Raw genomic sequence first — 27,836 nt, 5'->3', positions numbered from 1 at the left:
TCATCCATCGCCACACCTTTTTCTCTTTAGAAAACAAAGAGGCAAATAAAGAAACAAATGAGCCAGAATAAAACAAAGCAGACAGGAAAACAAAGCATGAGAAACACATTCCATACACAGAGAGCCAGAAAGACAGTCTCACACACACACACACGCGCCCACGCACACACACACACACACACACACACACACACACACACACACACACACACACCCCAGAAAAACACATACAAAGCAAAACAAAACTTCAAAAGCACCACTGAGTCTGCCTTGTGCTGACTATCTACCATCAGGGCATGGGGCCTGCCCTTGAGTGTGCTAACCCTTATTTTTTAAGGCAAGGCTCCTCCCTAAGGCCAGAGCTCACTCATTTCCTCTCCTAGTCCTGGGGTTACTGATATGCAGCACTATGCCTGGCTTTTGTGTGTGTGAGAGAGATCCAAGCTCAGGCTCTCTTGCTTGTATAGAGTCTCTCCGGCATTTCCTCATCTTACTTTTGAATTGCATTGAATAGTAGCAATGCCTTTCAAAACAGAGTATTTCGTGAATCTTGTTTTTTCCCTTCAGATTTTCTTTTCCTCTATAAGAAGACATGGTATGACTGCTGAATTTCCAAAGATGTCGCCCTAGTAGCCCTTCTCTTGGCCTTATTTCAGTTCCAGAATAGGCATCTTACCTCCTTCCAATACTGAACATCTGTGGACAAGTCTTCTTATTCTAGCATATGCAGGTGCCTATCAAAGCTAAGGCAAAGTCATTATACTCTTGGGAAGATTATTAGCATAGTTATTAAACAAAACGTTAAAGCCACATAGCTCTGGAGGCTATATATTAAAAAAAAGAACCAAGCTGTGTTCAATTCCAGGGATATATTTTATTTCACATAAATTATACATTCATAATTTAATATTAACATGAATGATAACCAGTCATACAATATCAATTTACATTACATTATGCACTTTGTATATTATGCCCATTAACATGTGGCATGTTCATGATGTAACATAAGGGAAAAAGGAGCCCAAAACTGCAGCTGTGAAATGTGTGTTCAAGCGGAGACTTAGAAAAGCCTCTTAGGTAAGTTTTTAATTATCACTGGACAACATCTGTCCCCTTTGCCTTTGAAAATTTAAATTGCCAAGAAATCTTTTCCATCTTGCTGACTGAACAGACCTCCCTCTTTATAAAACAAGGCACCTCCTCCTCTCTTCTATGCAAAGTTCAGCTCAAATGTGCTTTGGACCATACACACCAGAGAGACAAGGTACAGATTCGTCTGAACTTACAGATGAGACCTGATCACATGGATGGTAAATAGTAAAGTGGCTCTGTCTTCTCACCGTGCCTTCCAGCCTCTCCCGGCTCTGCCTGCCAGGGCTACACAGTCATGCAGTGCACGCGCACAGAATACCATCTGACTGTACTAAGAGGCTGGATTGTGAGGTCTACACAGGACAATGTGGGCATGGTAATGATAGTCCGTGAACACCAATCTTCAGCTACTGCTCTTCTCTATTTTTTGACCCAGTCTCACGTAGCCCAGGTTACCCCTAAACTCCTAGTCTTCTGACTCTACCTCTCAGGTGCTGGGACTGTAGGCATGTGCCATCACGTCCACTACAGCTCTTGGTCACAAGTTGTACAGATAGCTACCACTCCCCCAGACTAGTTCTGTACCCCACTTCCTCACATGGGGTATGTCTGAATTGTGTGTTCTAGTGTTTTCCACAGTAACACAACGGAAATACAGCTCTAGCAGCCTGCAGTGTTAGCCAGCTTGACAGTGCACCCTCTGTATACCTGCCTTGCCAGGCTTCCTCAGCCCACTACCATCTATACCTCCCAGTTGAACTACAGGCCCTTTAACTGTCTCAGGTTGCAGCTCTAAGGAATGTGAAGAATGAGTTTCCATACATTAGAGCCCTATTGTAATTACAATGCCTAATTTACCTGAATGGTACCTGACTTGCTATAATAAGCATTGTCACATTATGTGCTCTCCACAACATATAGAAATTATTAATAGTCTAGGCCATTACTAATATTTGCTAATTAAAAAAATAGTCAATTGTTTTTAGTGAGGAAACAGACTTTTGTTCTATCTGTTAATATATCTCGTCTTTATTAAGTCAAGTGGCCAGTAGCACACATTTCTGAAACACTTAATTGTGGCGATTTCAACAATTTATATCTCAATTATTTTAACAAAGGGCAAGGTACTAGAAAACGGATTAAACTTTATCCTTTATAAGGATAAAGGTTTTTTCAAGAAGAAAAAAAACAACCAAAAATAAAAATAAAAACAATAAAACAAACAAACAAAAAACCCAAACAGATGGAACTCATGGGTAAAAGGAAAGGATTTTGTATAACCTTATAAGTATATTAAAACACAGTACATAATATGTACCAAAATGCTTTCTAGGGATTGTAATGATATGGGGCACTTGGTCAGTACACATAGATACTGCACAATGGCCGTACTTGAAGCGTGCTTTCACATAATAATAGTGTATACATGATAAATACATAAATTGAATATACCTGGAACACAAACTGTTACCACCTAGAAGAAAGAACCTTGGCCGCACACTGAAAAGATGGAGACAAAAATCCTATGAAAAACCTGTTAACAATGCGTAGGCTTCGTTCAGCATCTGACTCAGAAAGACCTGTCGTCGCTCCTGTTTTCACTGGAGATGTGAGTGACAGTCTAGATAGTTAACATGAGAATGTAAGAGGGCACTAAAGACAGGTGTCTGTAGTGGCTGTATGACCACCAGCAGCCCTGAACCAGCAGCCCTGAACTGTATCTTTCTTATTCATTTAGATTGCAAATGATCACACTACACAGTATGTTTGGAAAACATAAGTCTCTTCTTGAAAATAGACTCTACACGGAAACTCAGTGGAACTCTTTCTTCCAATGAAAACAGCAGCAATTAACGCAACTTCTTGGTGCTTTCTGACAATAGATGGACTTTCAGAAAAAACTTTAATCAAAGCAAACTTTATTTGTATTATAATTTCTACAGTTGAGACTTTATCTCTGAAATACTAAGAAATGATTTTTGCCTTATGAGTCATAGTAAATTTCAAAACACTCAAAGTATCTTTCTTAAACATTTGCTTAATCAAACATTTCACTGCACACCAAAGTAACATTTAATAAGTTGGTTCTACTAAAAGGTTATTAATGTTAAATTGAGTTTCAAGTAAGTTGAAGCATGAAAAAGAGATAAAAATATTCACACTGAACAAACTGTTGAAAGTCAAACTTAGTGTGAGTTAAGGAACCATACAGTTCTCCTTTTGCAGTTACAACACTATCTGGAAATCTGGGAGGCCAATTAACAGAGATAAAACAATAAAAAACAAACAAACAAACCAACAAACAAATAATACAGCTAGTTCCATAGACATTAGCTGTGAGAAAGTAGGGAAAACATGTAGTATTAACATCTTAACTATTCACACAGACTCCAGCACAATGGGGATATAGCTATGCTACGGTATGCCAGCATGGTTACGTTTACCAGTAAAGGGCACCTGAAATGACCAATCACAGAGTGGCATCAGCAAGGAAAGAAACGCCCTCCTCCTCCTCCACAAATACTGACTTGTGGCTGGAAGTGTGTACGCAGGAGTCCTTAGACAGTTCCAAGCTGTAGAAAGCTACTTCATTGTCACCTGAAGGCTGAGGCAGGGCAGCAATTGGGCGTACTTCTCGACATACTTTCTAGTTTTTTTGGGTTTTTTCCTCAGTTCAATATTTCAAATTCTAAATCTGTCATGTGAGGAAAAATCAAAAAATATCTTCTTTCATCCATGTGTAAAGTTTATGGAAAATAAAACCAAGTGCAGAAGACTAATAATTAGCTATAAAAGACCAGCATCGTATGATAAACCAGACATAAATAATGTAATTGCTATGGCAAACCCACTCAGGACCACACAGTAGCACACGTGGATCACCACGTGTGGACCCTGGCACCCACATTTCTGCCGGCGACTTCCATGCCCACTGCAGACTGGAAGGAGGTGAAGGACGCGGGGCGAGGCTGACTGCTGAGTCTAACGTCACTGAGGCATGGCTGTCTGGGACACAACAGCAGCATCCCAGCACTGCACCAGCTGCTCCATCTGTTCCCGTGCATCTCACGGTCATCACTTGTCCGTCACTATTTTAAATGAGAAAAGGAAAACGAGAGTGTGTTAGTAGCCAGGCGATGTATACTCTCACGCGTAAGTTTCCTTACGACATTTGAGACCAAATGTGTCAAGTTAGGAAAGGCTAGGGAGGAGCAGCGCCTCATAGCAATCGCTGTGGTCACTACGCCCTCCCTCACACCCTCCAGAGACAGCACGAAGAGCCCAGCCTACACATCATCACTGCCTCTGCGGTCACAGGACTCTAAGGAAGAGCTACAGAATGTGATTGCTGTGCTGTATCATAGAATTAGAAGTGTGTGTTTCAGGGATTATAAAACTGTGTCAATGCAAAAGAATGAAAACAATACTGGAACTGAAAAAACATCTACATCTTTTCAACTCCTTTTCTTTTATTGAACTTATTTTTTCATACACTATGTTCTGATTACTGTTTCTCCTTCCCTCTTATCTGGGTCCACACCCTTTCTGTCTCTCCTGAGAAAACAGGCATCAAAAGGTAATAACAAAACAAAAACAAACAAACTGGAATAAAAACAACAAACAGAAGAAAAAGAGCCAAAGAAAAAGCGCAGAAAACACAAGCACATGACAACACATATCCATATACACAGGAATCCCACAAAAACACAGAACTGGAAACCCTAATACACACACGAAGCACCTGTAAGAGTAAAAGAAAAAAAGCCCTGAGACAAAGACACTGCAAAATCGCCACTGGGCTTGTTCTGTGCTGGCCACCTGCTGTTGTGACGTACGCACCAGAGAAGACCACCTGGACACAGCTCAAGCCAATACGAAGTCTTCATTAGCCTGTTGGCGACTCTACTGGGTGTTCAGGACCCAAGTGCACTCCAGTGCTACTCTTATGGTGAGCTATTAAGCCCCCAAAACACATCCTGGGTTGAGAAACCTCAGTTAGCCTGAAGCCAAAAGGCAAAGTGCTTCAGGCAGCTTCCCCAAGATTAAGGACTTTGATGGACAAGGCTCTGTTCTCCCTTGGCAGGAGCTGCTGCCTACCTGCTGGGCTCCCAGATCTGAATGAATGGCCCTCTCATCATGACCTCAGGAGTGCTAAGGGTCTTGGGGTCTGTAAACACCACTGCTGGGCATGGAGCTCTCTCTGTCATCAGCAAATACACACACCGTAACACCTTGCTCACCAGCTGACGGTTTTCAAGGCATGGCCGCAGCATCTATGTGTCTGGCTTACCTCATGTCTCTTCTGTTTGGCAGCTCCATGATCTCTATCTAGCCTTAGATCAACATCTGGATCTGGGACACCATGCTGACAGTGGAGAGCTCCATGCCTCTGTCCGTGTTTCCCACATGCTGCAGGAAACCAGTTGAAGGAGCACATTAATTAGCATGTTCTGCTACACTGTCTTTTGAAGAACAAACTTTTTTTTGCTCTCTCTCTTTAATAGTACAGTCGGAACCTCTTTCTCCATGGAGAAGCCTCATGCACTGTGGTGGAAACTAAGGGCTTGTTTCCTCTGGTTAGCACGGTATCTGAAGTCTTCTAATGTATGCACATCCCTACAGTCAGACTCGACATTAAAAATAATCCAAAAATGGATTTATGTGCAGTTTTTGCTATAAAGACACTTGTTTCGAGTGCTAATTTTTAAAGAGTGATGACATAAGAAAAAACAATACATGTTAATATATTCTTTAAATATATTATTTATATCCAATATCATTCTTTTTTTCCCATTCAATATCATTCTAAGGTGACGCCAGAAACTATACAGTAAACAAATATTTAGGAAACAGAATTATGCTCAGAATGTATTTCAAGTAAATAAAGCAGTATGACAATTGTGTTTTCTTTCTTTTTAAATTTATTTATCATATGTATACTATACACTGTAGCTGTCTTCAGACACATCAGACAAGGGCATCGGATCCCATTACAGATGGCTGTGAGCCACCATGTGGTTGCTAGGAATTGAACTCAGGACCTCTGGTCGGTGCTCTTAACCACCGAGCCATCTCTCCAGCCCCACAACTGTGTTTTCTTGTCCCAGTACTTTGTATAAAATATTACATAAAAGCCTTAAAAATATTAAGGCTTCTTGACTAGAGATTAAGGTTCGCATTGAATCAACTCTAACTGTTCAATGGCTGTTTAATTTTTAATGACTTGTATGTGTGTAATAAGTGACACGCGTGACTGACTGCACATGCATGTGGAAGCCAGCGGTCAGTATGAATTGAAATGTCTTCCTCTGCTGCTCCTACCTCCTATCCGAGATGGGGTCTACACCTAGAGCTTTGTGCTTGGGCTGGACTGCACTGCCAGTGAGCCCAGGACCTGCCGTTCTACTCCTCTGCCTATGATGGGTGAGAGTGCCGGGCTTTCATTTTGTTGCTGGGCCTAGCAGATATTTCACCTGAGCACAAACCAATCTACCTTCTCAGGAGCAAATGGAACTTTCTCCAAAACTTACCACATGCTTGGACACAGAGCAAGTCTCAACAAGAAAAAAAAACTGACATTCCCCTGCATCCCATGTGACTACACAGATTAAAGCTGGATGTTGTTAACATGGAACAAATGACTTTACGAACTCATGGAGACTGAGCAACTACTCACCACTGACACGAAAAATGTGTCAAGAGATACCAAGATGGAAACCCAACTTCCTAGAATTGTATACAAATGAAAACACAACATACCCAAACCTCTAGGGCACAAGGAAGGCGGTCATTCACAATGAAGAGGTAGGTTCACAGCACTGAAAGTTGGAGAGATTGCATGTTAGTGACTTAGCACCACATCTGAAACCGCTACAACGACAACTAGGAGATAATGTCACCAAAGAGTGGACAGCAAGAAACAAACTCAGGGCTGAAGTCAGTGAAATAAACACAGACAATAACAACGACACGGTTACAAAGAATCAATGAAATAATGTTAGTCATTGAAGGACAGCTAAAAACCAAAGGCAACCTCCTATCTCCTGATGAAGTTTTCTTATTCACATGGACATTTAATTACACTACCAATCGGGTTACTCATGATTATTAACATTTTTTTTAGGCCAGGGCTCAGAAGTTAAAAGCACTTGCTTGTTCTTCCAGACACAGACATGCATACACAATTAAAAATAATAAAAATAAACATTTAAAAATTGTTAAGGCCAGGTAGGCTGGATTATAGCCCATTAATTACAATCACAAACACATCTGTGTTTCCAGAATGTATTCTTTAGCCTCATCATAATTTTTACTTTCATTTCACTGTTCAGCTTGCTATTTTCATACTTTGTATATTAACATGCTCTTTATCTCTTCTGAATAATCAAGGTACTAGTTAGAAGTTATTATCATCAACTTCCACATAGAGTCAAACAACAGGAAGCCCCAGTGTAACTGAAGCACTGACAACGTAAACCCTGCAAGCAGAGGCCAGCTGCCGTGAGGGCGCTGAGAGGTGGGCAGTGGTCAACCAGTCAGGGTGGGTGTGGGATCCAATCAGGCCCTCTGCAGCAGCCTCACCTTCACTCGCCCTGAGGCAGCTTCCATCTGCTGACCATCATGCTCAACTTCTGGCTTCGATCCTGCTCACGCTCTGTGACTACTGACTTGGTCCCTCCTAGAAACTGCGACAGCATCATGACTCATTGTCTAACCCAAGCCGACATCACCATGCAGGAGCAAAGGAGAAGCTGATGGATGGAGGCCAGTTTTCTCCTTATAGCCTGTGCTAGAAAGACACCCAACTCCAAACAAACATGCTTCTCTAAGACAACCTGGGCCAGCAACATCCTTGTAAACAGAAGTATGCATACCAACAGAACAAAGAACACAGAAATGGAAAAACAACGTAGTTCTGAAACTTGATTAATTTCCTTACCATAGGAAGCCTCAGCTCCCCAGGACAAAACAAAACAAAAACACAACACAAAACCCATGTGCACTAAGGGACAAGGTAACAATTCTTAAGAGTGATCTCACCATTGTACAGAGGAGCCAAACCAAAGAGAAGGAAATCACTGACCTCCTGCTGTCTGCCTCAGTCAGTGCCTTCTGGGTAACAAAATGTTTCCACATTGTATGTTATTCTCACCTGGTATAATTAACACGCAAAAATGTTATTTAAGTGGCTTATGTGGCTATCAGATCTAAGAATCAAGTATCTAGATAATAAAATAGTACATAAATCTTCACAAGGTCTCCTTAGGTTTTAAGTTAAAAATCTCTTAAAAATCAAAGATTTCTGGAGGATGGCCAGAATTTTGTACTTGAACATTTAATATTCTCATATTTACTCAGAGTGAGGCCCAGAAGACTAGGTGTTGTCAAAGCTGGGTCTTAATGAAATCAGTTTCATTCCTAACTTCTATCTAATACCAGTAATTAAGGCTTCTGTCCCTCTTTCACTAAAGTCTATGAATGCAAAGCTGTGACAATCTTTCTTACACACTGATTGCTTTGTAAACAGCACAGACCATCCAGCAATTCCTACTGCTGTTTCCCATACGTGTGGAGACACTGGGGGAGACTAAGATTCCTGTACCACTCCATCTTAAAATAGTGTAACTTCCTTTAACTCATTAAATTATTTGAAGTTGAAACCATGGACACAACAGTCAACAGGAATAAAAATAGGAACTATTGGTCTTCCGTTGCAATGGAATGGGCAGGGCCAAGCTCACACTGCAGCACAGGACAGAGCCCAGGGAGCACAGGTGCCTGCTCACTGCCAGGCCTCACAACTCAAGCACAGAACCAGAGCACACATGGTACAAGAACTAACTCCTGCATGTGTTTTTTCTGACCTCTGTGTTCCTGCACATGTGTGTGTACACACATACTCCTCCAATAAATAAATGTAACTAATCAAAGTAACTGTTTTCGGCTCCCCTCGATGTTTGGAAGAGGTTGTCGTTCCAGCAGCACTGGTGTCTTACAGCTGTGTCACTGCATCTCACTACTGAGAGCTGAACCTGCTACGCAGAGGACGGAGGTGACTTCGACTTCTATCCTCCTGTCTCCACTTCTCAGCACTGGTGCTATAAGCTCACTCCGCCGTGCCTGGTTCATGAGTAGTGCTTTCCTAAGCATCAGCCATTCAGATTTTTCTTAATTTCTTTGGTGGGCTTGTGAAATAGGTCATTTAAGATAGCCAAATAACAAACATTATTGACAAGGTAGGAGCACTAATTATGATTTGAAAATACTTACATGTACCCCTGGAAGGTATGCGAGTTTCCAACTGAATGCCAACTGGGCATGTGCCAAGGAGACAGTGAAGAACATAATGGCAAAGCAACACAGGTTTTCGGGCACACCATGACAGGGCTGAGAGCTGGCTCACGGACTTGTGAAAACTCGTGACTGTGAAGAGCTGCAATACCAATACATAATACAACGTGCTCTGAACAAACCTCGGGTATAATTCTGCCATACCAGGAGTGGACGTCTCTGCAAACAATGTCAGTGGCACAGACATACTGCAAAGAGCCACATGCATGATTTTAGACGACACATTTAGATTTTGCTATGATGATGAGCAGTGTGCCAATGCAGTGGTGACAACTGAACAATGCATGAATGTACTTGCTGTCACTGAAGGCCTGACGACATGCACAGGGCTAAGCGTTGTTACGCATGTTTACTATAGGAACAGAGGGCACTTACATGCTTGTTCCCCTTATTCAACCATCAGCATCTACCCTCTTTTATACACGGTGCTTTCTGAGTGTCTACCTCATGGGAGGAATGCTTCTTGGAACCCGGTTTGTGTGAGTTTCCCCCAGTCTCTCCCAGAGAGAAAGGACTGCTCCGTACGTCTTAGGTAGTGTAACTTGTCCTTCCCAACTTCCTATCTTCTTTCTCTAACTTTCCTTTTTCACTTGCTTCCTCGCATCAACTAGATCAACCAGAGAGCACACTAAGATGGCCTCCTACTGCATGTGCTGAACCAAACGAGCAGGGTTAGATTCAACATAATACGTGGATCATATGAAATATGGCGCCTTAATCCAGAAGGGGAAAAGTGCAGTGACAGAGCCACACTATACAAGTGCACTCCCAGTACGCAAAGTGCTGAAAGACGGGGAACAACTTCATTTATTCTGAAAAAAAATCCCTCTATCCTCAATGTTTGGTATATATGCTATTATACGGTTACTACTATTAGTAGAAAATAAAAAAAAACTTTGTAACAATATGAATTTATTTTAATATGATTTATTCTTCTCCACCGATGCATGATTTCTATAGTTGACCGCGACTCTCATCAGCGGCATGAAGCTAGTCAGTAGGAGGGAAGTACTGAGAAGTCAGGAGAAGAAACGTGCTGGATGTGTATAGGAGCATGTGCATGCGTGTGCATGCGTGTGCATACGCGTGCCTGCGGTCCCATGCACAGGAATGGGAGGTGATTCTGTAATAAACTCAAGTTCAAGGGGAAAGCTTGCTTTTTTCATGGTCACCTCATTCAGATCCATTTGTACCTATTTCCTGTCTTTTAACACTGAACTTTATTTTGTGTGTGAGTGTTTTGTCTGCATGTATGTCTGAGTGTAATCAATGAGCCGTCTCTCCAGCCCTGTCTGTTTGCTAAGCATTATCTTCATTGCTGCTTTTGTTTTAAAAATCTTTATTTTCTGACTTCTACACATCTGTTATTCCCTCCCTTTCTTCACCAAATATATAGGAGACAGTTACATGTATACCCCAATCTACACTAGCTTCTAAGGTATAAGCCATTATGATTATGATTATTGTGGCTACTGCTGATACAAGGCAGGACACATGCATCAAGCTCTCTTTCGTGATTTCGGTGTTCACTCACACATGGATCAGATTTCCTTTAAAACATACGATTTGTTTGTTTATTTGTCTGCGTGTATGGATATGCCATAGGCCATGATAGACAGGAGGGAGCAAGGGGACAGCTTGTGGGAGTCCTTTCTGTTCTGCCATCACTTCTCAGGAACTGAACTGGGAGGCTTAGCAGAAAGAGCATCTACCCACTGAGTCGCACTCTGTCCAGCCTCTTATTTTCTGTATCAACAGGCTTTAAAGGGAAATGATTCACAATCTATCAACAAGGCCACATGGATTTTGGAAAGTGGGTAAAGCATAATAATTGTCAAGGGGGAAAGAAGGGGACAGCAGACAGAGGAGAAGGGGACAGCAGACAATGTAGATGTCTTTATAATTTCAAAGGGTCATTTTTTTAGGCCAATAGACAGCATGGACACAGAACAGCTAAGCTAAGATTAAGCAGGTGACGATCCACACTTACGGATTCAAATGTATAATACAATATAGGAAAAGGGCTGAAAGCACCAGAATGAAAGGTCATAAAGATTAGGTTTTACTTGCTTCTCTGGAAGCAAGACAATGCTTCTCTGGAGACCGGACGATGCACAGTTGATTAAGTGACTTAGTTGATGGGGACAATGAGGTGAATGTGTTAGAGTGGAGACAAGCATCCGAAAGATGGCTTTCTCGGACTCTATTCTAGCTTATGCTTTCTTGCTCCTCAGACAGAAATCCTTGATGAACATACAATTTCTGTACCCTGTGGACATCAGGACATTCTATACCATGCTTCTTATCAGTCAAAATAGTCTATGCTGCTTCCTCTTGCCCTCATTTTATACATTTTCATTCATAATTAATTCTTACCATCAGTTGAAGAAAATCATTAGCATGAATAGTACTTTTGTCTCTTTAGTTAAGACAAATGTGAGCTCGTACTTCCTCTCAGGATCTGTAAACACTGCGTGTCATACTCAGGAAGGGTTCTTACAAAAATAAAAGTGATCACAGAAGTTGAAATACTGAACTTCTGAACACTCATAACAATGAATCAGAGACTGTAATTAACATCTTTTATGATACCGTATAAATTTTAGTATTGTTCTCCCACCTATAGTTAAGATAGAATATCCAGGCAATTTCATAAACTCCTGATAGTGTACTTTGTGACTAGTTTAAGAATACAAATTTTCAGTACATCTTCCTACGTAGAGAAGAATAAAGGAACAGAAGACAATTTCGCAGGCTGTCAGGAAGAAGTCAAAGCCTGTGATGGAGCAGATCAGCTTACACCACGTGCCTGGCAGTCCAACTGCCTATCTCCATCATGGTCACAGGACAGCAACGCATAAGCAGAACAGGGAAGCCAGTCCGTCTACTCTGTCCTTCCACTACAAGGCTAAACAAACCAACCAGCCAAAACCACAACAAAACAAACCACTGCTATTACACGGTACATCGACTTAGTGAAAAGTCACGGTGGCCACCATCACTAGCTCCACAGAGCAGCACGGGCTATGAAGTTAAGAGTGCACTTGCCAGGGTCTTCCACCCCAGAGGATTAGTTCCTCCAAGATATAGACACATATAAATCTCTGTATGCCTTTAAGTATGCCTTGGGAGGCACAGGCAGGTGGATCTCTGAGTTCAAGGCTAACCTTGTCTACAGAGCAAGTAAGAGGACAACCCTGTCTTGAAAAACACACAACAACTAAAGTGTGTGTGTGTGTGTGTGCGCGCGCGCGCGCGTGTGTGTGTGCATATGCATTTATTTATTTAATTTATCCTTTGATTACTGCCTAGTTTTTAAATATGAAAATTAATCGACAGATAAGCCTTTCTAAGAGCTGGATTATGTTCTACGATGACATGGCAAACCTAAGCCTTGGACTCAAACACGTGACTGGACTAAACAGCATTTGGGGTCTTAGCTATCAGCGTGGCATTTTGTACCAGCTTCATCTTAGGAGACCCTCCGTCCTCATATCCCTCAGTTCCCTGCTACCCTCAGCCTTCACAACAGCCCCAGCTAAGTCTCTTTGCCACCTTCACGTTTCTGGTCTTTTTGCCTCCTTCCATTCCTATTTTTGTTTTGCTTCTGAAATGTATGAAGTATGGACTAGGTCACTCAGTACGTAAGTCATAGCAGACATGCAGTTGGCCTCCAGAATAGACGTTCCCATCTCCCAGGGCTCTGTTACTCCCAGGGACTCAGTACCTGCTTACTGTGTTATCATGCTACACTGACTAATCTTTTGTGTCTCGCTGTAACTGCAGGACTATCTTGACAAATCCCACTTTCTACGTGCCACACCGAGAAAGGGAAATGACGCACTTCATGGCACCATCTCACTGTCGAGATAAAAATACCCAGCTGCATCGTTTGAGTTTTTAAAGCTATCAGCCAGGTATTTATTACCACTGCCTCCACTGTGGCAAGTGGCCACATCAGAAGCTGGCCTCCCAGAATCCAAACAGTGGCCTCCAAGTCCGGACTGTGGTAAATGAGAATTCCTCTCCATTACTAAGTCTTTCATTCTTTACTACTAAACTTTTGGAATGCTTTCAGTAGAGCAGTACTGAAAGCATTACCTGTAATAGCCTCAATGTAAACTCAGAATACAGTTACCTATGCATCTTAAGACATCTTTTTACAGCACACTGGCTCTCAGTTTGTAGACCACATCTAGAAACTAAGAAAACAGTGTCGAGTTACTTTGGAACTGCCTTGATGATGTTCATCTTAGTATGGAAGTGACATATATTCAAGACAGTCTATTGACTTTTAATTGTTAGCTACCTGATTTTCACAGGAATCGTTAGGGAAGGCTTGACAGTAATTACAATGCGCTTTGACTCATCTTAGTACTTCCAACTGGCTGTTAGAGCAGAGCTGAGTTTAATGTGAAAAAGAATGACGAAGTATACCAACCATATTCTACTGTGTGTTGATGTATGTGTGAGTAATCATGTGAGTGACGTGCAAGTGTTGTAACATGATATTCAGTGTAAACTGTGATCCTCCTGGTTTTGCTTCACATTTTGTTCTCTTGTAGAAGTAGCATTTATCTAAGGTCCTACATAGTTTACTGCCTATTCTCCATCTCATTCTTCCTTGAATGTGGGCAAGGCTATCTTTTGCACTGATTGCTCCAAGAGACAAGAATAGAACCTGTACAATTACTTTATCTGAGAAATACAGGATAAATCGAGGTCTACTACAAATGGAAAACTGAGGGGAGGAAATCAGAGAAAGTGGAGAAACAAAGGTGACCGTGGTCCAATGACCCTGTAATAGCTAAAGACAGATTCTAGAACAAACAGTGCTTTTCTGGAAAGCTTACAGGGCTGGGGTGAACTTAGACTGGATTAAAGTTCTTTTGAGAGAGAGAGAGAGAGAGAGAGAGAGAGAGAGAGAGAGTGTGTGTGTGTGTGTGTGTGTGTGTGTGTGTGCTCGCGAAAGTCTCTCAGTAGGACCTGGAGTTGGCTAAATAGGCTATGGTAGCTGGCCAGTAAGCCCCCGGGTTCCTCCTGTCTCTGTCTCCCCAGTGCTGGGATTACAAGTCTGTGCTACCATGTCTGCTGTTTAAGTGGGCTCTGAGGCTTAAAACTTGGGTTATCAGGCTTACCCAGGAAGCATATTAGAAGCTGAACTGTTTCTCCAAGTTCCCCTTTATTTAAATTCTTTTGTATTTTGTTTGGTGTGTTTGATTGTGACAGTGTCTCATATAGAATGGGCTAGCCTTAAATGTGCTGTGTAGCTGAGGGTTGAGGATTCCTGAGCTTCTGATCCTCCTGCCTTCACTTTCCAAGTGACAGTATTGCAGGCATAGACCATCATGCTCCCTTAAGTGGTGCTGGGATCAAGCCCAATGCTGTGTGCGTGCTGGGCAAGCACTCTATCAACTGAGCAGTATCTGCAGCACCCTGGGTTTAAAATCCTCTCTGAATCATAATGTTCTTCTGGAATCCTAAATCTTTTGGAATCCTTTTTTGCCAAATACTCACAATCCTATCAGTCCTGCTGCTTCACCTCTCACACTGCTGTCAGCCAGATCCTTAATACCCTTTATCTGTGTAGTGGCAGGAAAGGCATTTTCCCCTGGCCCATATTCACAATAAGACATGTCTAGACCATTAGCTAGAAATAGGAAGGGCCCTAAGCCTGAAGTACATACCTGACCACACACAACAGGTTGATGTTGGTGCTGTACATGAAAAGTCATACAAAGCTGACTAGGTTTCTTGGTCCAGCCACATGGTTTTCTGAAACTAGCAAGGTGGGCAGCTGTTTTATCATCCCTGGTTCCTGAATAAACCAGGTAAGAGATTGCCCCACTGCATTTATTCTCCAGTGGTGAGGTGACTCATTCTCTTTTCCACTCTCTACACCATCTCACTTGTGTAGACTCAACTAATTTAAGAGCACAAATGGATAAAAACAACAATAGAAACAGATGAAATCATCGGAATACTTGTGTTAGTCACAGACACTTGTTTCCTGGTAAAATAAGGTATTTAACATAAATTTTATCACATGGGGTAAATATATGTAACATGGTGTTTCATTGCTTACTGAATTCTCATAGAGTTATTCACCTTCAGAAATGAAGGTCCTAAGATTTAGTGATGCTAAGTTAGTCCCTAAAAGTATGAAGAACTCATACCAGAGATGTCTGTCCACAGAACCTGTGTCATCAAATCCAAGTTTTCATGGTTGCCTTCCCTGGTGTGTGAGTCAGGAACTAGAGCCACAATGCCCTCAGTGAGAATTATAGGGAACAAAGAAAGGCACCTCATTTCTCAGTGTGTGTGTCCGTATGAAGTACAGTACTTACCTAGAGGTACTCTATGAGGGAGAGGAGAGGAGACCATCTTTGAACAGGGCCTGGCACACAGAAGGAGCTGCACAAATCTCTCTTATCAACGATGTGAGATGAGCCAGCGTATCAGCAAAGGCAGCACTGATCGAGGGTGTGTTTATGCTTTTTAGGCACTAGAAAACGAATCATCAGAAACTATCCACACTGTCCTAACATAGGAAAACAGCTTTTAAGACTTAGTACTTTTCCCCTAAAACTGAGTTTTACAAAATTCCTGTCAATGAAGCAAAATGGAATATCTAGTGGGTAGGTAACAAATAATATGGCTGTCAAAAAAAAAAAAAGTATACCCTGGTGTAATTTAGAAAATATAAATTTTTGGATGACACAGTTTCCATAAAATGATCTATATAACTTCACAAAATCAGCACAGATCATTAAAAAGGGGACTTTGCCTTCAAGGATACACCTCAGGGCAGAGATAGCAACAGCTACCAGGAGGGCGACTCTGAAACAGCCTGAGTATTCTTAATTTCTTTAGATTCTCTTCAATAATTCTAAGAATAAGTTCCTTCACAAACACCAGCACAGGGTGTTTAAAGCATGGGAGTCAAAGTGGACAAGGCCTCTTCAGATGTGTCCATGCACAAATATAAACTTAGTATTATTAATCTAAACAGAGAAGCGCAGGCTTTACACCAGACAAAAACCTCCTCAGTAGTTCACACTTTATAGAGGGAAGGAGCAGACAAGAGATGCCATGCACACTCCTGCAACCCGAGGAGAAAAACTGAAACAAAGGCAGATGGCACAGGGACAGGAGGGTGGTGTAAAAAGAAAAGGACATGTATATAAGAAATACTCAAATTAATAAAAAAAAAAAAAAAAGAAAGAAAGAAAGAAAAGGACAAAACCAGAGAAACCTGGTGGGGTGCACAAGTGCTGCACTTTGTATTTGTAGAAAAGAAAGACCCAATTTTGTCACTGGTGACAGAGTAGGCGAATCTTCTTCCACAGGGTCTTAAGCAACCAAGAGAAAGAAAGCCTGGCAAGTGCCAGACATAGAATCTGGCATCACAAAAGCACTGTATGAGAAGGGTGATCTGTGTGGGAACAGAGAAGGGTTTTTCTGCACCTTGAACCTTGTGACCAAGTGGGGACCTCCCTCCTGAGGGGTCTTTCCTTATCCGATTGATGGCTAGAGCAGGAGACTCAGCAGTCCCTGTATCTTTCTATCCTAAGTCCCACTATCCTCCACACCCAACTGGGTAAGCCATCAACCGGCTCGTGGCTGTGACGTGGACAGGACACAGGCCAATGGGATAGATACAGTGCTATGAATCAAATATGGAATAAACTGAGATTGTGGCTAGAGCTCTGAGGAGAGGAACAAACCCAGCCATGTGTGGACAACAGATGAAGGCTCGGTGTACACAGAGTTCAGCTTGGGTTACATCACCCTCTGCATTTAGTTTCAGTGGTTTCCTTCACTGCCCAAGCTTTACTCTCTAAGAACTTGCTCTGTAGACTGGCCTTGAACTCAGAGATCTGCATGCCTCTGTCTCCAGAGTGCTGGAACTAAAGGCCTACAGTTTTCTTAAATTCCTGTCACAAGATCTTTCTAAGTTCTACATTGTAGTTCATTCCGGATATATTCAGGTTGACAACTGAGAACAGATACAACACTCCAACCCTTGTCAATCTGACACACAATCATATTTTGATGTCCAAATGAAAACAAGTTATGACAGGTCGTAACAAATCCTAACATAATATAACTATCCCTGTGTAACTGCTAATGCATAAGTTTAGCTGGGTGGGATCTTGTCCTGAGGTCACCACTTCCTGAATTCCGTTTAATATCCTTGAATGGAGGATTCAGCTCCATTCCGCTTCCAGGTGCCCCTTTAATCCTTGAACAATAACATACTGCATTTTTCATCCTAATCTTGCTTCACTTGATCAAAATGCTCTAAGAGTGACCCATAAGACACAGTCTATGCTGGGCTTTTTTGAGACCTGTTTCCTCAATTTAACTAATCTGGATCTCTTCACCTTAGCCTCAGGCAGACTCCCCAGAAAAGGGCAAAAACCATCCACATTCTTGACCAAAACACTGTAAGAACGACCTCCAGGTAACATACTAAAATTTTTCTCCTCTGAAACCACAAGAGTTCATATCACCCTCAGCACCAACGTCTTCGTCTTCCATATTCCTACTAGGATGGCCCATTAAGTCCCAGTAAAAGTCATTGCTTTCCAAATCCTAAGTCCCAAAATACACATTCCTCCAAACAAAAACATGGTTTGGTCTATCACAGCAAGACCCCAGTCCCCAATATCCTTCTTAGTTAGGTCTTCCATTGCTGTGAAGAGACACCATGACCAAGGCAACTCGTATAAAGGAAATCATTTAATTGGGACTGGATTATGGTTTCAGAGGTTCAGTTCATTATGATCATGACGGGAAGCATGGCATTGTGAAGGCAGATTTGGTGCTGGAGGAGCCAAAAGTTCTACATCTTGACCCAAAGGCGGTCAGACATACTCCTCTGAAGTGGGCAGAGAGTCTGAGCGTAGGAGGAGACCTTAAAGGCCACCATTACAGAAAAGCACTTCCTCCAACAAGGCCAGGCATCCTAATAGTGCCAGTCCTCATGGGCCAAGCATTCAAACATATGAATCTATGGGGACCATCCCTATTCAAACCAGCACACAGAGGTAAATATTTGCTTTGAGGTTTTTTGTTTGTTATTAAAACAATATTTGAAGTGGCAAGACTTCAGACACACTTGGGAGCTATCTTAATGCATTTAGCATTAGGAGACAGACATGAGAATGTTGAGGGTCAGAGGTGGAATGCTGCGGTTGGGATAGCAGTGGTCTCCCCAAAGGACTAATGTACTCGAGACCTGGTCATACATTTTATGTAGCATTCAGAGGAAGAGATTTGGGGATGTGATTACATCCTGTGGTCTCTTTCCCTTTCTCAATAGATTAATCTATTAGATGAAAAACTAGAATTCTAAGTGCCTCAAGCAGCTAAACTAGTTACCTGGCAAAGCAGGCTTCAAGTCCAAGTTATTGAGAACAGATAAAAGCTAGTAAATATGAATAAAGACATCATGCTCTCAAGAAGTTTTAAAAATCAATGTATATGCATTGAGTCTGGTAAACTATGTAGGTTCTTTACTGACTAGGGAAAGGATTTAGCTGATTTACAAGAGCAGACTTTGAAAGATTCTGCCAGGCACTGCTTTGGGAGCTGGGGATGCATGCCATCATCTTACTGAATGAAGCAACACAGAACATTCCGTCTTTCTCTATCTTACATATCCTGGGACAGTCTCATTCAGTATTTGCTGAATCATTAAATACAGTAAATAATAAGCTAGAATAAAGGAGAATGACTGCACAAACATGCAAAATCCTTTCACTCTTTCTTAGCTATGCGACAATAAAACATCCTCTATCTAATGTGCATCATTTATACAGTATTGGTCCTTGTTTACCTTGTAACATTGCTATGGAGATTAACTAAGTAATGAATGAAAGGCCCAACTGTTGCATGCACCTGCAGGGTTTTCTATAGCTGGTACTGAACCACTCCTTTAAGGGAGAACAGTAACTTCAACAACTCACCATAGACTACTTCTTCTATATTGGTAAATGCATAACAGACCCTAAAGAAACACACAAATGACAAATAAATTATTTATCTTGTTCACTGATCAAAATGAACAATTTTCAGGGGAAATGAGTTCTTTCAAAGTCACTTTTAAATACCTTCCAGAAGTCCTCCATTGAAGAAAAGTCCCCTATAAAGATATAATTTTAAGTGATATTAAAATGTAATATTTGCTGAATCACAAAAATTATTTTAAGTCATGTTGATTCATTTATACTCATTTCATTTCCTTTATATGTTGTTTTCTCAAATAATGAGATAAATTCAAAATATAAGCATTGACACACAGTTTCTATGTCTAATGTTTTCATTCAAATTTCAAATGAATACTTATTGATGAACATAGTACATTCATTCATTTCTTAAAATCAAGGCTAAAATGACCTTTAGAAAAACACACTCAAACAAAAACCTGATTAATTTATATACCATTCTATACAACATTTTATTCATACTATATATAAAACCTTGGTGCCATCTACTTTAACTGTGGATACACTAGTGTTTCAATTTTAATACTTAAAATTACTATTCTGTCTATTAATGAATAAACAAAATATACAGCCATAAAAGGAATGATTAGTACACATTAAACATGGAGGTATTAAAGAACCCATACACAAAAGCTACAATACTCCACAATCCTATTTATCTAATGTTCAAAGTCAGCAAACATACTGAGAGAAAATATCAGTTGTTTCTAGAGAATAAGGGAAGAGTAGATTTAAAAGTGGATGCTAATACACTTGTGGATTCTCCTGCAGATGAGAGAAATCTACAGTTAGTGGGGACTTCACAATGTGACTAATATCACTCAACTGTGTACTTTGAAAGGGTTAAGTAATCTCAACTTTTAAATTTAAAAGGTAATGTTCCAATAAAGATCACATTATCTCAGACTGTGATTAGGAAAGTACGAAATATATTTTCTATGATGAAGATGTCACCTTAGGAGAATTTCTGGGTAAGAGAAATTAAACTGTTTTAATGACTTTGATTAACTTTGGGTATGTGAAGGACCGAGAGAAATCTGTGGGCACCAGAGTTTTCTGCCTCCGTCATGTAGGCGCCAGGGTTCCAACTCAGGTGTCTGGACTTGATGGCAAGTACCTTAAAACACTGAGCTTGGACATGCCTGGGAAACTGAGACGGCATATGAAATGGAAAACATTGCTGTTGTGGTTTATATGTGTAAGACCTTTCTCATAAACTGAAATTAAACTTTTTGCAAGGAGATAAAAAAAGCCAGGTTAATCATACCGATGTTGTCAGTTATATTTTACACACAAACACAGCCTTCTCTACACCAAGGCACTCAGCCTAGAAAGATAACTCACCTTTCTACAAAGGGTGATCCAAGACTCTGCTGGTGAGTTTCATAGATGCTGTTTCTATAGGTGGTGTTGTTTCAAGAAAAAATTGTACGCACAGGGATCTTGCTGCAAGGAACTGCCCAGAGGTAAAAATAATGTTCTGAAAGCCAGTGACTTTGCAATGTCTCAAGAGGATGACGATGCATATTCATCTTCTGACTTAAAGGATTCTCATAAGATGGACAGCACCAGAAGCTCTCAATTAAGGGAGATAAGTGTTTAAAGAGTGACACACAGAGCTCTGGTATTCTCAGCTGGGAGACCTTCAGCTCAGAGGCCTACCCATATTTTGGCTGAGTCTTCATTATCTGTGCTTGTCTGAAGACTTATGATGTTTCTTCTCTTCCTTATCTCCAGAGCTGTCCCATTTCTCTTTCTTCTCTATCTTTTCCTTGTCATGTCCAGACTCCTTCTTCCCACTGGATATTTTGTCTACCTTTTCAGGTTTAAATGAATCACTTTTTTCTTTGCCTGAGGATTTTGACTTAATTTTTTCCTTGTCTTTCTCATTTGGATAAAGAGACTCACAGGGACTTTCGCTTTTGTGTTTTGAAACCCCCAATATTCCATTTTCATCTTTCCGCCTCTTGATTAAGTCCAGGGGTGCCTCTCGGTCATTGTTTGAATAATCTCTTTTCCGTTCTTTCCGGTCCTTTTCCTCTTTTTTCTCCCTTTCTCTGGACCTTTCCCTTGATTTGTCCAAATCTTTCTTGTCTGCTTCTCTCTCCTTACTCTTGCACAATGGTGGTGGAATATGGTTGATATAGAGCTTTGCTGAAGACTCCTTGAGTTTAACAAGACTGTCCTTTATTGTGGAAGCATGTGATGGAGAAGGATGGGAATCAACCTTGCGACGTTTTTCTCTTTCCGGTTCTATGATATCTGTTCGGGAAACAGGTGATTTCAAGGAACCAGAAAGTGGTGCTTTCTCTCCTCCTTTAACATTCTCTTTTGACTTCATTTCCTTTGCTAAATCTCTTTCTCTTGAGGGCTCTTTCTCTTTTTCCCTTTCTTGAGTGGATTTCGATTCTACATTGGGGACGATGATCCTAAATTTCTCATCTTTAGCCTTTTCTTCCTTCTTTAATTTTTCCTTGTCTTTATCAGACTTAGGCATTCTTTCTTTGGCCTCTCTTATTTTCTCATCTTTATTTGGTTGTTCTTCCTTGGGTTTTTCTTTACTGTCTTTACCAAGTACCCTAGCCTCTGGAGTAACAGCTGGGGCCTTTTCTTTTTTCTCTTTTTCTTTCTCTTTGCCCTTTTCTTTGTCATTTTCCTTAACAGCTTTGGTGTTAGAGCCACTATTTCCATTGCTTAAATTCCCTTTTGGTATGACACTGGAAGCTTTATTCACAGCTTTCACAGCACACTGAGATCTTTCTCGTGACTTGTCGGCCTCCTCAGCACTGCTCTCATCTAATTTAGATGTACTTCCTATGGATGAAGGCAGCCCACTACAAGGCCCATTTGGTTGTACACTGGTAGCAGCATTTCTTGGAGGAGGGTCTTTGTGATGAAATTCATTTTCAGGTATCATGTATGACTTTCTACTTTTCAGCTGCCCAGAGTAGACCATTGCTAGTGCATATAGATCTGGTTTCTTTTCTTTCTCTTCTTGGCAGATTTTATGCACTCTTCTTTCCAAAGCCTGACCCAGATTTAAAACCTTGGGGTACCATGGTAGTATTTTTGTTAGTACAATTAAAATATTCCTGATATGAGTATATTCGCCTGTTTCAAGACAATGTACTGACGCCTTGGTTAGTTTGTAATGCCATTTATGTACAACATGTCGAAAATTCTCATAATCTAACTGATCAGCTTTATTTCCACCATCAAATCCGGTTGCTCGTAATATAGTAAGGAATCCTGGATAGTTTCCACATTCTTTCTCATAGGTGGATCTGTCGCTGTGCCACCTAGTCACAGTCTCTAACATGCAGCAAAGAAATCTCCCATATCGACTAGCTTCATTTTCAGTAAAGCTAGCAACCATGTAAATTATGTCTGAGAAAACTCGGTCATAGCAAAGAAGTGTGGAGAAGTTTGGAGTCTTCTGTTGATGGACTAACTCGACAAAATGAGCACAGTAAACAGAATCAATTGCTGAAAAAATACATCGAGGAAATATACACAACTGGAGAAATTTTGTGATGGTCTCATTTTTAGTAGATTTTGCTAAGAGCCAGTTGTCCTTTTCCAATTTCAGTCTGTGTAGAACTCGCTGTACATGCTCCATCTGTTTCTTTTCTTCTTCAAGAAGCTTGTCCTGCAGGGCAGTGCAGCGCTCTTTCTCCTTTTTCTTTTTATTTAGAGGCATTTCCTGATTGTCATCAACTGCTTTCATCTGTATCTTCAGTTTATTGACTTCCCGTTCATAGCTGGTATGTGGAACTGCAAGGTCATACATGGTCAGAGACCAGAATGTGGTGTAGAACTGAGGGCTGATATCTTCCCAGACTTTGGAGATGTGTAATGAGACTACTGCTTCATGAACAGGAGCCATCACCATCTCACATGATGTAATGTACTTATGAACTTTGTGTTGCTGCTTACTACCCTTTTCTGATTTCTTAAGTTCATCATACTTTGATGAAATATGGTGTGCATACATTGGCCTAGACAGAAAAAATGCTGCATCATGGGGTGTATGAAATTCATTACAAAGAACATCGATTGAAGGTACTCTCTTTATGTAATCATCTGTGCTTAGATTTGATGCTAAAAATCCACCGAACTGTACCAAGGTATCATGACACTGGTCATATAGCTTTCCTACAAGTTTCAAATGTTTCTCTCCACCTTCCTGAAAGATCACCCCATTCCTCTGCTGTGCCATGAGCAAACAAAGAGGAAGGGCAAGATCATGGTCCAGTAGTGCATCCTTTAACCTCTGAGAGGATTTTTTAGTGTTTCTAATCTGGCCAAAATATCCACCTTCAGCTTTCAGTTGCTCCCCGCCTGTCATAGCCTCAAGCTGCTCCATTGTCATTTCCTCTGTAACTTCTATACCTGCCATTTTTTGTACCACTTCTTTCAATATAAGCAGGTCAAAACTTTTGCCTGCCTTTAACTGATTGGCTACATACTGAAGAAGACCAGCAAGGTCAATTGGGTATTTACGAAAAACTGCACCACAGAAACTAGCCAAACTCTGCAGCCAATTGGAGATGGTTGTGTCATCATGTTTCATCCTTTCTTTTTCTGGATTAGCTAGTGCTTCAATGATACAGTAGGCCAAAACATCATAATTCAATGCAGTGAGGTATTTTAATGAGTCTACCACAGGGGTTATTAAGTTATCATACTTCTGTATTTGTGACAAGATATAATCAAACAAAATGGTTGGATTACTGTGGCTCAATTTCCCAATCTGTCTTCCTGAAGGCTTCACATTTTCCTTGGTTAGACGCTTCATGATGTATTTGGCTCTGTCTATAGTATGAGCTTTAACTTTCACTAAAAGTGGATGGCTGTTGTAAGTCTCATTCTTCCACTGTCCATATAAGCGGTATCTATGCTGATAAGGGAATGTTTTAAACATTCCCCATAGTTCCTCGGACATGCACGCATTGCAATCCATTAAAGAAAGGGATGGAAGTAGCACCTGGTCAGTAACGCTAAGCAAACAACTAAGGATAGTTTCCATTTTCTCTTTATTTTCTTGTTTCCCATCAGACTGAAACTCCTTCATAAATGACTTGCCTATGCGCACAACCTTTGCAAATAAGATGGGATCATGAGAAAGGTGAGGACCGAGGTAACAGAACATGCTGAAAACATCTCTCCTTAAGTCTTCAAAGCTCTCTGCTTGCTTTGGTGCCTTCTTGTTTTGTAAAGCGCTGACAGGTGAGCCTTTAGCACCTTTAGGAACACCAACTCGTCGGTAAATAGGTTCAATAGTTATATGTATAAGATTGCAAATAGCAAGGGCTATTACTTTATGTGATGTGGCATAGTATGGAGGCATCCGGTCCATAATACTCTGAGCATGCTGCCAATCACCAATAATTAACAAGGCTTCCAACAAACCAAGTTTTTGATTGTCAGGTGCCTTCTCTACTTTATCATCTTTTTTCTTTTCTTTCTCTCGCTCATCACTTTTTTCGGAAGGCAACACAACCATTGTAAGTTTTTTAACAATTTGCTTAGCTTCCACAATTTCTCGTTTGTATTCATTCATGATGCAGCTATCAGCTGGAAGAAGGTGCACATAGAGATCATCCAAATCGAGAAGGTTAAACTGCAGGAGCACTGCTGCAGCTCTATACAAGGAGGATGGAGTCTCACCATTTGGCTCCTGGTAAAACTTGAATTTGAACCCAAGAATGTGGCACAGTGTCTGTGGTTCACACATACTCATATAAGCTTGTAATAAAGATATAAAGAAATCATGGTGTTCTGGCCTGCATTCAAACACTTCTAAAATGATATCCAAAACTCTGTTGGGATCTAGATTAAAGCATCCTATTAAAGATTTGAGAATTTCTAAGATTAAATCACTAGTGATACTTCCAGATAAATCTTGCCCTAATTCAACGATCAGCTTGGCATAACCTTCATTTTCTTCTCTTAACAAATTGAACTTCTGTTGTTTGTAGAAGAGTTTTGTTTTGATCTTAACTGATTTTTGATTGAACTGCTGAGACTGTTTGATAAGGCCTAATGATTCCAATGTTTCTGGATCCAAGCGTTCCTTCAGAACTGTGTCTGAAACTAAATATAAACATGCTAATATCAGTTGTGTAAAATGATCTCTCTTGCTTTTTTCTTCTAGGCAATTTGTCTCAATATCTAATATGCAGAATATATCAGCAAGAATAAATGGAATATCTTCTCGAAATTCACTGATGTCATTAAGAACACTTGAGGCCTGTTCAGGCTTTAAAGTTCCTTTAATGACATGGTATGATAACTCATAGAGTGCTTGCTGGAAATCTCTACAAGCCAAAGTGTCACGGCTTTTACTTTCACTGAGAATCCTGCATAAACGCAAAAACTCGCCTCTCCCAGATTTCTCCCAGGTCTTGATCCACTCTGTAGGAACCACTACAGTTGTCGAGGCCATCGCCACTTGTGCACTAACACTTTTGCTCCAGAAGGTCCAAGGAACGATCCTCCCACAGCGAACACAGATATTCCGAAGGAAGGGTTTTAGTGCTGTTTTTCTGGATCTGGAAGCTGGGAGTGTTGGATGCTCATTGCTGTCAGTCACTGCAACAAAGAGAGAGCCAAATAAGCTTCCAGGAGGCAGCAGGCTCATGAGTTCCCTAAGACAAATGCCTCTACCAGGGACCTGCTGATAGCAAGGAGCTGTATCTGTCTAGATCTTCTCAGGTCTCAGTCTTACCTTCTTTCCCAACCAGTTTTCTAGGCTGCTATCTCTTTGGCTTACAAACAAACAAATCCCATAGTCCTCATCTCAGCCTATGTGAAACAAGTGACTCTGACAGACTATTGAGTAGACCCTGTGGCTGCTGAGGTGGCTGTTGTCAGAACTCCACAAAAGCCTTGCCATCTCATCCTGAACCTGTGCTTGATCTGCCTACTTTCCCTACAAACACTAAGGGAGAACTGCTTCTCAGTTCCACAGGTGAATTCTCCATTCTTCTTTCCCGGAGATAGAATGAATCCTTCCTGTCTACCACCTGAGATCCTCTGATTTCTGTGGCCATGGCTACTGGAAAATCTTTGCTTCCTTGTAGCTACACCATGACATTCTTCTCTGGTCCACCTCAAGATTGAAGTGTTACCATCCCCAAATGCCTCTCTGCCTATTGGTACACTCAACTCTACCACATCACTTTAGTTACTACATTGATTCATTATCTTTTTCCTTTCTGGAGGAGGCCTACTGACAAATACCCACTTGCCTCCTGTCTGTTGATCAAATCCTGTGTGGAAATCTCTAACCTAAGCCACAAACACTTTCAGTTCATAATGAATGAACCAAGAAGGAAGCAGGAAGATAACAAGAAGATACAGATTTGACATATGGTCCTACTGCTCACATGAACCTAAGTGAGTTTCAATTTCCTCTTCTAGAAAATAGAAGTTATCTACTTGATAGAATTTTCTGATATGGAAATGAAAATAATTAACAATTTATGCAGGAGTCACTATTTCCACTTGTGAGATAGAAGTCATAAACATAACCTACAGTTCATTTGTCCCTCTAGAAGAGCTCATATTAGCCCCAGGTATTTTGCCATCCAGCTCTCATGGAGGAATAGACATAGATACTATACCCTCTGCAGAAACCTTGTGTGGATCTAGAGAAGCAGTTCTCAAGCTGGGGGTCATGACCTCACCTTTGGAGGTTACACATCAGATAACCTGTATATCAGATGATTACATTACAATTCATAACAGTAGCAAAACTAGTTATGAAGGAGCAATGAAAAGTTCATGGTTGGGGTCACCACAGCATGAGAATCTGTGTTAAAGGGTTGTAGCATTAGGAAGGTTGAATCATTAGAAGGGTGAAGAGTTGAAGGAGTAAGACCCGATGAATTTTCAACATCAACTAAATGATTAAGATTACTTCAATTAATGTGAAACCATAATGGATGAATTATTACTAATTGTAATAGGGTTTCCTGTGAGTTTATTGTTAAAATGATTTTTAAAATACTTTTAAATATGGTAGACATGTCCAAATACAGAAATAGATCAGAAAGTAGTGATCTTAAAATGTTTTCTTTTCCTTTCACGTTTTAGACTGTTTCTAGTGCTGAATTCTTAGGGTCTGTTGGACCTTCCAGGGCTTTCAGAGGGAAGAGATAGCTCTGTTTGATTGCAGCACACTCCGCTGCACAAGCAGAGAAGCCTACAGCTTGGTTATTTAAAGGACCTGAATTCACCCTATGTAATAACAACAGATTAATTATTACAAGGTATGGAATGTGAACAGATGAAAAACTTATTAGATGACCAAGTTCCAACTTTGTCCAGAGCCAGGTTCTGAGAAGTCCCACATATGGGTGAATGACAGTT

At 40.8% G+C, this 27,836-nt stretch overlaps 1 protein-coding gene across 5 annotated transcripts; it reads right to left on the bottom strand.

The window, feature by feature from the left end:
- Window positions 1-5,292: 5,292 nt before the first annotated feature.
- Window positions 5,293-26,169, bottom strand: LOC116912914 (THO complex subunit 2-like). Of its 5 annotated transcripts, XM_032917171.1 has the most exons (6): window positions 20,805-26,169; window positions 19,566-19,597; window positions 19,422-19,462; window positions 9,367-9,529; window positions 6,856-6,914; window positions 5,293-5,505 (listed from the first exon to the last, which is right to left on the bottom strand). In XM_032917171.1, the coding sequence occupies exon 1, from the start codon at window positions 26,101-26,103 to the stop codon at window positions 21,145-21,147; it is 4,959 nt and encodes a 1,652-aa protein (XP_032773062.1). In that variant the 5' UTR covers window positions 26,104-26,169; the 3' UTR covers window positions 5,293-5,505; window positions 6,856-6,914; window positions 9,367-9,529; window positions 19,422-19,462; window positions 19,566-19,597; window positions 20,805-21,144. The 5 variants fall into 5 exon arrangements, with proteins under 5 accessions (XP_032773062.1, XP_032773063.1, XP_032773064.1 ...); XM_032917172.1 differs by lacking the exon at window positions 19,422-19,462 and having other exon boundaries at window positions 5,294-5,505; XM_032917173.1 differs by lacking the exons at window positions 5,293-5,505; window positions 6,856-6,914; window positions 9,367-9,529 and adding an exon at window positions 15,818-15,952.
- Between the last annotated feature and the right edge of the window lie 1,667 nt (window positions 26,170-27,836).

The sequence above is a fragment of the Rattus rattus genome, chromosome 11 (assembly GCF_011064425.1).
Source record: "Rattus rattus isolate New Zealand chromosome 11, Rrattus_CSIRO_v1, whole genome shotgun sequence".
NCBI lineage: Eukaryota > Metazoa > Chordata > Mammalia > Rodentia > Muridae > Rattus > Rattus rattus.
This window is presented reverse-complemented; position numbering and strand designations above follow the sequence as displayed.

Excerpts from the sequence above, each read along its gene's own strand:
- LOC116912914 (XM_032917171.1), bottom strand. The coding sequence starts at position 26,103 with ATGAGCCTGCTGCCTCCTGGAAGCTTATTTGGCTCTCTCTTTGTTGCA.